This window comes from Lampetra planeri, chromosome 5, assembly GCF_965212315.1.
Source record: "Lampetra planeri chromosome 5, kcLamPlan1.2.h2, whole genome shotgun sequence".
Classification (NCBI taxonomy): Eukaryota; Metazoa; Chordata; class Hyperoartia; order Petromyzontiformes; family Petromyzontidae; genus Lampetra; species Lampetra planeri.
The window spans coordinates 10,458,193-10,470,462 of record NC_136111.1 but is presented as its reverse complement, the minus strand read 5'-3'; the positions used below and the strand labels follow the sequence as shown (position 1 = coordinate 10,470,462).

At 41.5% G+C, this 12,270-nt stretch overlaps 1 protein-coding gene across 3 annotated transcripts in view; it reads left to right on the top strand.

The window, feature by feature from the left end:
- The window catches only part of LOC144718833 (serine/threonine-protein kinase MAK-like), a 34,445-nt gene extending 23,516 nt beyond the window's left edge, over window positions 1–10,929 (top strand). For 2 of the 3 annotated variants that reach the window (XM_078594394.1, XM_078594393.1), the window contains exons 6-14: window positions 943–1,075; window positions 3,828–3,999; window positions 5,014–5,181; window positions 5,874–6,125; window positions 6,730–6,920; window positions 7,191–7,309; window positions 8,056–8,187; window positions 8,877–8,993; window positions 10,100–10,929. In XM_078594394.1, coding sequence (XP_078450520.1) covers window positions 943–1,075; window positions 3,828–3,999; window positions 5,014–5,181; window positions 5,874–6,125; window positions 6,730–6,920; window positions 7,191–7,309; window positions 8,056–8,187; window positions 8,877–8,993; window positions 10,100–10,257 — 1,442 coding nt within the window. In that variant the 3' untranslated portion in view covers window positions 10,258–10,929. The remainder of the gene's footprint in view (window positions 1–942; window positions 1,076–3,827; window positions 4,000–5,013; window positions 5,182–5,873; window positions 6,126–6,729; window positions 6,921–7,190; window positions 7,310–8,055; window positions 8,188–8,876; window positions 8,994–10,099) is intronic. The other variant, XM_078594395.1, reaches the window with a different exon arrangement.
- Window positions 10,930–12,270: the final 1,341 nt, after the last annotated feature.

Here is a 12,270-nt window from a genome sequence, read left to right as displayed (position 1 = left end):
ATGATGAAAGTTGGCTCATATATGGCCTGACCGTAGAAGAGTAATGCTTTAAATTAACAGACAAAACTGGAGATGTCAAAACATCCTCGGGAGACCTGCATGACGAAAGTAATGACCTAAACGTTAGTATTCTTACACTCAAGCCAATGCAAAGTGATGTATTCACCTGTATGCTCATCTCCTGTTTACAGCCCTGAGCCAATTGTGAAAATTCCACGTTCCTAATCCATAGATAAACTGATTATTTGATTGGCGTGCGCAAATGGATTTCAGCTGCACATGACCAGGAACAACAATAAAGATGATGAACTACTGTACGTAAAATAAATGTACAGGTGTGCGTGAGTGCACGGATAGAGCTTAAACACTTATTATGTATACAACAATCCCTCGCCAACCGTGGGGGTTACGTTCCTGAAAACCGCCGCAGTTGGCAAAACCGTGGTTGGCAATACTAAGGCCGTGGCTGCGGTCACACTCGTCAAAGCCTAAGTTTCCTGTTCCTTCACTAAACACAAATAAAATACACAATGACATAACAAAAAAAATGTCCAATTAACATAATTGTAAACAATACAATAATGTAATTTTCCTTTAATACTGAGGGTTCAAGTCCATTGTGATGACGATGACATTGGTGATGAGGTAATGTAAGAAGGAAGAGGGGCTTTACCCACCCTCTACCTCCACCTGGTGGTGGGAAGAGAGCGGTGGTGGGAGCCGGGAGGTGGGATGATGCACGGATGGAACACAGATGTGGGTGATTTGAAATTTCAAGTGCCGGTAGCCGTGCTAAACTGCAGCTACACAAAACTCCATACCGCAGTGTGGAAATTGGTATGGCAAAGGAAAACCATGGATACATAGATACCGCAGATGCAAAAAACTCATTTTGGGAAGGATTTATGTTTCATTATCAATAATGTCATTGTGTTTTTTAAGGCTTCTTTCACCGTGACATGAAACCTGAGAATCTGCTGTGCATGGGGCCGGAGCTCGTGAAGATTGCTGATTTTGGACTGGCAAGAGAAATACGTTCCCGACCTCCCTACACGGACTACGTCTCCACCAGATGGTGAGCTCTGACCATTTCCATGCTATGTGAGCCCACTGCGCCAAGCATAAATACTAATTGTTTGCTTTTTGGTACTCTTAAAGGTTGTTGTAGTGCACGTAGTGTCTTTAATTTTGACATTTTTTTATGTAAGAAATAAATTTTCCAATAATTACATCCAGGAAAGCATAGTTTCATTGTTAATAATTTTTTTTTCAATACCTTTTGAGGGTTTTCTTTTATATTTTTCATTGTCATATGATACTGGGAAACTTTGTAAAGACAACTTAATAAACTCAAGAAGTCATTCCTCATTGGTTTTCTTTTTGCTGTTTGTGTTTCTATTACATTGAGTTAAATATCAGTCCACTGCTGGATAAAGGCCTCCCTAAGCTGTCACCATCTATCATTTCTAGATTTGAAGCTTTCGTGACTGCAAGGATTCATATTCTTAGGTTTTTTCGGTAAAGTCACATAGGTAAAAAATTAAAATTAATAAAAGTAAAATAAAAAATAAAATACAAATCATGACGTTTCGGAGGCAACACAAGCTTCCGTCTTCAGGTGGAACAGTCACAGCACGATAGCTGTATCAAGTGAGAGAAATTCCAAGAAACAGTATTTGTATATATACTGGTTGAGGGTGGGAGGAGCCAAGGTAGGCCCTGAATATTATTTTTGTGAGGTTCGGTGCGGCTGAAGCACGCTATTAGGAATGGGCCTTTGTTGTGTAAACTAGGTGCGGATGATGTACAGGTGCGTGTAAAAGGGACTGAGCCTTTTTTTGTTATGTAGAGATGATGCGGCTGAAATCGCTGCCAGGAAATGAGAACCTAAGAATACCATCTATCATGGTTCTGCGATGTAACAATCCACCTAACACTTCTGCAGGAGCTGATTTCATTACTGCTCTATCTCTGTGGTGGACCTCCTCTCGCGGGCGCGTTTTCTCTTTTGGCCGCCACGCTTGTTATTATGGTCTGCTTGCTATATCATTTCTAGATTTGAAGCTTTCGTGACTGCAAGAATTCATATTGTTAGGTTTTTTCGGTAAAGTCACGTAGGTAAAAAAATTAAAATTAATAAAAGTAAAATAAAAATAAAATCAAAATCAAAATCACGACGTTTCGGAGGCAACACAAGTCTCCGTCATCAGGTGGGACCGTCGCAGCTAGATTTGCTGTATCAAGTGAGGCAGGGATTCCAAGATGCAGGTTCTTAAATACAAGTTAAGGGGGAGGAGGGGGGGGAAGCTTATCTGAATGTGGTAGCCAATGAATGGAACGTATTGGGAGGGGGGGGGGGACGGGGCTAAAAGAGAACAAGAGGTGTACGTGGACGTGTTTGTGTGCAATCACCTGTTGGTGCACATGATAACGCGTCCTGCCCTATCCGATCCCATTTTTCCTGATATTCTTACTGCCTTAAAGTATACATTTTCCCTTGACAGATGGTTTATTTTCGGTTCAATTGTAGCCAATTATTCCTCTGTGTAATCGGAGTGTAAGGCTTACTAAGTGTAATGTCCCGTCTATTGGATCTTGGGTACATAGTATAAAAAGTAATTAAGTTAATGCAGTGTGAAATGCGTGCCCGATCGTGAGAACGATTGGGAGGGTACAAAGTGTCCAACGTTAAGAATAAATCACGAAATGTCATGGCAGCCTTGAAATCGGGTACTTTTTTTCCATCTGTGTTGCTTTAATTACGTATTACTTTGTGAAGGCCCACTTTCACTTCATGATATTGTAATAATAACATACATTAGCTACATACTCTCAATAATCTTTTATCGTAAAATATTTTTTTTTAGTCAATTCCTGTTGAATATGATGTAAGCAGGAGGAAATCGAGTGTAGAATGAAAAAACATGAATATGAAGCACTCAAATTCATACAAGTAGGTCAGCAACTCACTTAATGCACCGTTTCTATTGACCACTTCATAGACTTGCAATTGAAATGTGTAATTCACCAACATCACATGAAAAGTGCTGCATTACAGCCATGCATCACCACTCATAGCATAAAGGTTAATGAGTATATTTTTAAGTCCTCCCCCACATGTATTCAATATAATTCAAGACCTTATTTTCTCTGAGACGCACATTGTATGTGCAGGTCACAGCACATAGTCATGTGCTGAAAAATCCCTTGTGCATGTGATACATTTAATACATTACAATACTAAAATACAGCTACGATTCTACAGCATCTACATGCAACCGCATTTTCAAAAATCTTACGGAAATATTTGGTGTATTGATTTTCTATTGAGAGGCAGGGGAAATAAAAGTTATTTACTTTGGGGCAGAATAAGATAATTAGTGACCTCCCACTGACCAAAGGTTGTCTGGAAACTTCTAAAGTCTTGGTTTTCTGGAGCAGAGTAATGCGTGGAAGGGAATAGAGTGAGATGGAAGGGGAGAGGTAGGAAAGTGTGCGGAGGATAATAGAGTGAAATCAGAGGGGAGACAAAGGAGAGTGCAAGGGTAGAAGTCGTAAGATGAGAGATAGGAGAGTGTGTGGAGGAGATTATAAGGGAGATAGAGGCAATGGTTAGTCCACGGAGAATCTTGAAGACGTAAGTGTGATCTTTAAATTAGTCTGGGATTGGAGCCAGTGCAGCAATCACGTATTTGTTTGAGTATTCGTTGGATGTGGTCTTGTTTGTGGGGGTACGCGTGAGAGGTCTGTCCTTACTCTGTCTGCTTGTTGTTCCACCGGCCTAAGATGTGATGTGTCGATGTCATAACACTGTGTTCTATCTGCAGGTATCGGGGCCCAGAGGTCCTGCTCCGTTCGACCAGCTACAGCTCGCCTATCGACATTTGGGCCCTGGGCTGCATCATGGCCGAACTCTACACGTTACGCCCACTCTTTCCCGGATCAAGCGAGGTTGACCAGATCTTCAAGATATGCCAGGTGCTTGGCACTCCTAAAAAGGTGAGATTTTGTTAATGTCATGCACTGCTTGGGGCTGTTGAGTTTGCTGTATACACTTTTCATGCTTCTTTGCACCATTACTTATTTTGATACTTTCAACTGTAATCTATTGTTGAAAATGTTTATGTAAATACTTCATTTTGGGATGTGATACTTTTTTAGATGTAACACTTTTACATTTGCCTAGAGCCTGAGAGGATGTTGCTGTGATGTAAAACTTAGTGCACTAGACTTGCATTCCAGAGGTCACCAGATTGATTGTATCTCCCGGCGCAGCGGTGAAACCGGGGCAAGTTTATTCAGTCCTCCGTACCACCTCTGTCCACCCAACAGCATGCATGGGTACACCATGGCAGGCTGTGCATGGTGGGTAAAGTGTAGGTCTGCCGACGTCTTCCAAAAACTCCAGTAAGTCTGGGCAGCATGGAAGGCAAAGCCAAATACCTTCCAGAGGGGCTTTCTAGAGCTCGCTCTAATGGAGGCCCATGCGCCACCAGTGACTTGTCGAGGACATATCATGGTTATACCGCTATCTTCTTTTACAGTGTGAGAGTTATTGTGAATTGATATTTGTATATTAAAAATAGCTAAGTTATTATGGTTGTCCGATTATCAAATGTAGACTGCTCCCAAGAAAGGAATATGGAATTTACACCAATAGTTCAGGAACGTCAACGGAGATGAGCACTGCCACAGGGTCACTGCAGAGTTCTACATTGATGTAAGACAATAATAGTATGCGGCCCTATTGTCAGTCAGTGACTGGATGAAGCCCTCCCCGCGCCACGACTGCTATGCGGATTGTTTTCTCAAACTTCACAGTATGGGGTTTGTGAACAATTGGGGGCCCATGACCAGTTCAGATTTCTCCTGCCACCGATGTTAGCCATGACTCGAATGGAACTCGAGTAGAGTTCAAAGCTTATTGCACAAACTTTTGTTTGTTTGTACAATACTATTTGTTTTTATTATCCATGTATATCACAAAGTCTTTCTGTTTTGTTCGCTTCACAGACTGACTGGTCGGAAGGACATCAGTTGGCGGCAGCCATGAACTTCCGCTGGCCTCAGTGTGTCCCAACCAACTTGAAAACACTTATACCCAATGCCAGCAACGAGGCCATTCATCTCATGCGTGACATGCTCCATTGGGAACCTAAGAAGAGGCCAAATGCTGTGCAGGTTTGTTATTCATATGTTAACCTAGATTGTGATGATGTATAGTGTGTGTTTGACTGCATAAACATTTTCTTAATGTTGTGGTTAAGTAATGTGGCTCATAACAACGCTTTCATGCCCTCTACTGTAAAATTCGTATATTACGTTTCCATTTCAAATCTGAGCACATTTGTCAACTCGGGATTTTGTCATTTTGCACTGTGTACTCTCTTAATTAAATATCGGTATAAAAGCATTGTTAACATTTCTTATACATAATATTATCAAATGTTTTTGTAATTTGCACTTTTTAGTAGGCAAAGGTAGGACTGTGCCTGTTTGGCCAGTATCTACCTATCCTTCTCAAGATTCAATGAATAGTTGCTCTTTGAGATAATGTTTCGATTTAGAAATATTTTATATTCTACGACAGTGGATATAGCAGCCTTCACTAACAACAGGGATCACGTGAACCGATTTGTGTAAAAAGTATAAGAATCTAAAATAATGTATTGCTCCACAAACAATTTGATACGTGCATCATGAGTGTAAATATCAATTGTAATTGATAGTCATGCATGTTTTATCTAATAATTTGCAAAGTTAATTATATGTTGCTTGCATAATTCACCTACAATTTGATTAATTCCAGAAGAACCTGCCACCATTTGCTGTGCACTCAAACTCAGGCTTTGTGCTTTTGTTTTTTTACCTAGTCGTTACGGTACCCGTACTTCCAAGTGGGACAAGCTCTGGGACCTCCACAGCTGCTACAGCACCAGGCGCAACCCTCGGAGCAGCCGTTAAAGCCGCCTGCTCCAACCCAGCCACTCCAGCCCATCCAGCCATCCCAGCTCCCAGCTGTCGCTCCACACGCTCCCGCATACCCACCACCACCCACCTACACGGCGGACCCTCCGAATCTTGGGCTGGGCCTCATACCCACCGTCAACAATAATCCTAATCCGGTTAGTGGTATTCGATTGGCTGTTTGCTTGTCACAGAAACCTGCCTCTTAGTTGCCCGAGAGAGGCCTGGAGGCAGTTGCACACAGCAAAGGGTTTTGTCTGAAGACTCTTGAGGTTTTGGTCAAGCCCACACATCCCATTAGCACGGTTGGCTATGTACGGTGCAAAAAAAGCTAAACATACATACACCCTACAAGGTAATTAATTGAATTATTAGTTAATCAGCTATTACATTTTTGCCATTTATTATATCAGTAAGGTAGCACCCAACCGCCCACGAGTGGAGTCGTGACTGATTGGTTAGCAACCTGCACTAAGAACCCAGTGATCTGAGTTTGATTCCTAGCCACAAATAATGTCAGTAATGAGTGATCCTGGCTCCCTTTTACTTTCACCAAAGCACTGACAGGTGTGGTGAAGTATAGTCAAACAACCCACATAACTCGCACTGTGTAGGGAGGCTTCTTTCATCCTGTGTGGATTAACAAAGGGCTGTACTGTACAAGGTAGCCACCAGTCCGATTGATGCCACATAACTTGTTTCAAGTGAACTCTTAAGGTTAGCTTGGAAGTTTAGAAGTGTTGAATACTTGCTTCCTACCAGAACCCAGTTCCGGGGAACGAGAACATGGGAGCAGTGGGGCTAAAGGGTGGCCGGAGACGCTGGGGCCAGGCCAACCTCAAGAATGCTGAGCAGTGGGATGACTTGGAGGACCTGGACTTCTCCATCAACTTCGGCAGGAAGCCGTCTCTCCCACACAACAAGAAGAGCCTTGGCGAGGACACGCTGTTTGGGTAATGTGATATACTTTGTCATAAAAATTAGATTTTTGCTGCTTATTGTTTATTATCTGGGGTGGGAAGTTAAGCAGCACAGTCTTTCTGAGCACGGGGTAGTATAAATTACACATTTTGAAGATGATGGCCCGTCTATATGCTACTTCGTGCGGCACTTTCCTGAAACGTGATGGTTGCTAATTTCAGCATGGAAATACTGACTTTACATTGACTATCAAATTTAATGTTTTCAATTCCATAAAGCGTGTGTGAAATGCCTTTTTTCAGGTCTGTAGAACAGAAGCCCCCAAACGCTTTCCCAGTTGGCAGCAAGAACACCGCGAAGCAACTGGACTCTGCATCTTCTGCCAGACAGCATTACCTGCGCCAGTCACGCTACCTTCCAGGTGTCAAACACACGTCTACATGCTGATTACTTTGTTATTGTTTAAAATACAAATTTACAGAATTTAGTTTTTCTTTTCTTTTTTATATGACATCATATTTGAATCACTGCCTTTGATTACAATTGCATACAAACTGTCGTAAGCCTGGGATCAAACATGGTAGAGGTAAAAAACGAATTTAGCAACTCATTACTAAGGGGTCTGATATAAAAACTATTATTTTTCTGACTTTGATAGTTTTCAGCTCATACTTAGATATATTTGTGACAATATAAGCTGCCTGAATAAAACAATTTGATATATATCTTATGGGCTACTGCTTACACACTTTCAAAGAGTACCATATAATGTCAGTTCTCTACAATATATACTATTTTCATCTTTATATTCAGCACCCTTGATAACCTTCTCATAACTCACTTGTTTAGGTCAACGTTCCAAAAAGAAAATTTGGATGACCCAATTGAAATAATTATTACCCGTTGTATCGTAGCTTTATTTTTCTAAAAAAAAATGCAATGTTACATATCAGAAAGGTACATTCTACTGTAAACATTAGCAGAATTTGTTTCGATAAATTCAGTCATAAAATGGGAAGTGACATTTTTTTTTCTTTGTATGTGTGTGCTTATGATTGGATGTGATACTTTTCCCATATTGCCACATTAACTACGAGAACTGTTTAATTGTTTGCCAATGTATATGACAGAGGCTGGTTTTCTAATTGACATTTACTATTCCTGCAGGTATAAACACAAAGACGGGAGCAAATGGAAATCTGAATCGAGATGTGGAAAGCCCGTGGAGTAAAGACAGAGGTTACTCGAGCAAGCCTATGGGAGTGGTCGCTGGAATGAACTTAAACAGGACAAATGCAGGTGATGCGTGTGGACTGTTTAGACACGCCCTTGCCGTAGAAATGTGTAACTTTAAAAAGTGGCTCACACCCACCCATGGAAATGAGAATTGCCCATTACAGTACCAATTCGAGTATGGAGACAATTTAACTTTTGAGTAAGGCTGCAACTTGTTTAAATATTCACAGTATTTACAAATTGTGTTTATTAATTTATTAATTGAAATGTGTGATATATTAGCATACAATATGTATCGTTATATATTATCAATTCCCACACAATGTGATGCATAGAATGTGAGCTTAACCAGTTTTAATCAATGTATTGCTAAATCATATTGTTTTGTAATCCGGAAGCCTCACTTGGTTTGAAGATATTTTTTTGGTATGTTTGGCCAATTCCTTATTGAATATTTTGTGAGTGGGATGAAACCAGAATACATGTGCACAGACCCAAGGTTTAAATGGCTGAAATGATTGACAGATGCACCGCCTGTGCTCCCCACTGGTAGCTTGCTGTGTTTTAGTCGGCTGGCACTGCTCATTGTTGTCAGCATCGATTCTGCACCCTCCGGATAAGTAAACATGACTACTGAGGATTTTCTGGTTAAAAAAAAAACTGCCGTTATTATACATTTTACCTTTTTTAAGCTTATAAAAATGAAAAAAATTATATCCACAACTCACGTGACTGGCTGTTGTGTTTTTAAGCATTTGCAGGTCCTTCTTACAATGCAGTAAGCGGTTACATCCCATCGTTCCAAAAAAAAGAAGTGGGATCTGCAGGCCAAAGAGTTCAGCTGGCACCAGTCGCAGGACCAACCTCCAGTACGTGCCAAGCCATTTGTCAAAGTGCATCTCCCATCAGAGTAAAATGCTGTTCAGAGCAAGATATAACTGGATAGCACCCAGCCTATGACTAAACCACCCGACATGCACCCGATCTTATATCTCAGAGGCCAAGCCGGTTGAGCCTGTGTAGAGACGTAAATAGAGCCTCTATGGCATGTATGTGTATGTTACGTACTTCCCACTGGCACCGGCGGAGACATGGCAGGGAAGCGGGCCCTAGAGGGCAGGGTCTCGTCGCAGAGAGAGAGAGGGGACGTTACCGGCACGGGGTCGTGAAGGGGGCCCGAAAAGGGGGGCTTGAGGGACACGTGACACTGGCCCCGTTCCGTCGGGAGAGACCGATCAGGGGGCGTGGCCGGAGGCGGAGCGAGGCCACGCCCAAGAGGACAAGAGGGATAGGGGCAGAGCGATCGTGGTAGTCTGTGTGCGGGAACTCGCTGTATGTCGGCGCTTCGGTTTTTGGTCTTGGGTTGAGTTATATTTAGGTTCCGTGGGTCAGGAAATTTACAGTCCTGACCCAGTTACGTAGTGACCCAGTTGGGGTCTAGTTAACCGAGAGTAGTGTTAAGCAGTTGGACTGTGTAATAAACATGGTGCCTCCAGATTCAGTGTGTCTCCGTGGAGCCCACTACACCTACATTGTGCTTGGATGGATGACCACTGTGTAAAATACAGGTCATAGACTGTGAGACAGTGTAGCAAAATCCATTGTATGTTCTTTTGTCCTCCCAATTAATATGCTACATGCCTTCATCAGCCCACACTTACTTGCCAGTACAGTGACGTATGGTCAAATAACCCCTACGACCTGCATGGCATTGAAAGGCCCTCATCCAGACATAGATTGACAAACGGCTGTACATGTACAACCCAACATGGAAAGTGGTAGTAATTTCACTCGGTAGTGAGCATTTATTTTTAACGCTGTGCTAAATCATAGCCTTGTTTTTCTACAATATTATCTTCAATTGTATTTTGTAATTACACCTTCAAGCAGCATGACAAAAAGTACATCACCTGAATGTTGTTTTATTCAAGAGGTAAAATAAATGTCTCCCTATGTCTTTCCGCACCCACATCAGACTATGGAGCGTGGAAGCCTACGGGCCGGCAACAAGTGGTGGGGCCGAGTTACAACCCCGCAGCCAAAACCTCCGCCGGGCTGATACAGCGCACACAGCCAATGCAACCTGTCCATGGACGCACGGACTGGGCTTCCAAATACGGAAACCACAGATAGGAGCGGGAGACCTCCGCGGCTTTGGTGGAATGACGGCTTCCTTTCGGTCTCACCGTACATGTGGCCAACAGAAGTGGACTTGTGACTGGGCCGTTTCAGTCTGTTGGTTAATTTTTATTACGAGTTTTATTTTTGTATGATATGCTTGTTTTTATTAATTGCAACTTTGCCACATTAGTGGTGCTGTAATTGAATGTAAAGCTACTTTTTTTTTCTACAATTCTTTAACCCTGATGTGCATACTCCAACAATGGGCTTATGTTATGAATGTGCCTATAATCCTGTAACTAAACTTTTGATTAAATGACAACTTTGTCCTGTAAGTTGTAATTTGCTATTTTAATTTAGTTTTTAAAGAAAAAATAGATTTTCCTACGTGGTAGTTTTTAATAATGATACTATTTTTTATGTTTAACTACTTAACATTTGTTTACCATAATAAATGGATACAGATTTTTCTAAATTGCTGTTTTTGTGCAATAGATACAGACAGGTTATACATTCAAAATGTAAAAATATATAAAGTGTATACCATACAATTATATAAATATACTGGACAATGTTTGTATGTTTATAACTTAATTTCAAATTCTGAAAAAAACATTTGACAATACTCCTTAATCTGGAGTAGGAATTAACATATTTAGTTCATTAAAAAAAATTGAACACAATGTTTGCGTCTTAATTTCATTATCTTCAAAATGCATGAGAATGGTTATGTGGTCACCAACACTTCTCTCTCCATTTACTCATAACCAGAAAAACTATTCGCGGCACGGTGTCTGCATTCTTAAGTATAGGTAGTCCACAACTTAAGAACACCGACTTCCAAATATCTGCACTTACGAATGAGCTTCCATAATACTCTTTGGTTCTTTCGGTAAAGTCACGTAGGTAGAAAATAATAGATCACGACGTTTCGATCGCAACACAAGCAATCGTCATCAGGTGGGACAACCACAGCAAGAACAAACTGCTGAAGTAGGAGAGAGATCTTCCGTGGCACGAGGTTATATAGGTCTCGGCAGTAGGGGGGGGGGAGGCGGGTCACTGGAGTAGAGTGGACCACCGCGGCAGCACTGGAGAGATCGGCTGCAAAGAGTATGGATTCCTGCAGTCATGAAAGCTTCAAATCAAGTTTGAGCTTCCATAAGAGAATTATTTTTTAACAATCCGACTTGTGAAGTCGCACTTGCGAACTGAACCCGAGGAAATATTTGGTTCGGCGCAGTCCGCGACTTGTCTCATAATGAGCAACGGCAGTGAACAGCAACACAATTTTATAACATTTACCGTGTGTGCATATAAATGCAGTACATTATTGTGTTCCAACTTATGAACCGTTCAACTTACGAATTGGTCTCAGGAACGGAACCCGTTCGTAAGTCGAGAACTACCCATATCGATATATTATCCAAGTAGCATCCCCAATCTCATCCCCATACAGACATCTGTTGCGCTTTCCATTGCTTAGATGTGCCACTATAAGGTTCTTAATAAAATATTAAAAAATACTGGGCGAAAATTATGTTGACTACCATCAGGTTTTAAAGTTGAACATGGTGGTATATAAATACTGCAAACAATGTATAATTTTGGTAAGGTTGACATGTTTTAAATACTATGAAATTATTAACATTTTTTATAAAGGGAATTGTTAGTTTCATGACTATTTGTGCACAAACTTTAAAAATGGGTCGTGGATGGGTATTCCAGCATGACAAGGACCCAAAATACACGGCCAAGGCAATAAAGGAGTGGCTCAAAAAGAAGCACATTAAGGTCCTGGAGTGGCCTAGCCAGTCTCCAGACCTTAATCCCATAGAACATCTGTAGAGGGAGCTGAAGGTTCGAGTTGCCAAACGTCAGCCTCGAAACCTTAATGACTTGGAGAATACAGTATCTGCAAAGAGGAGTGGGACAAAATCCCTCCTGAGATGTGTGCAAAACTGGTGGCCAACTACAAGAAACGTCTGACCTCTGTGATTGCCAACAAGGGTTTTGCCACCAAGT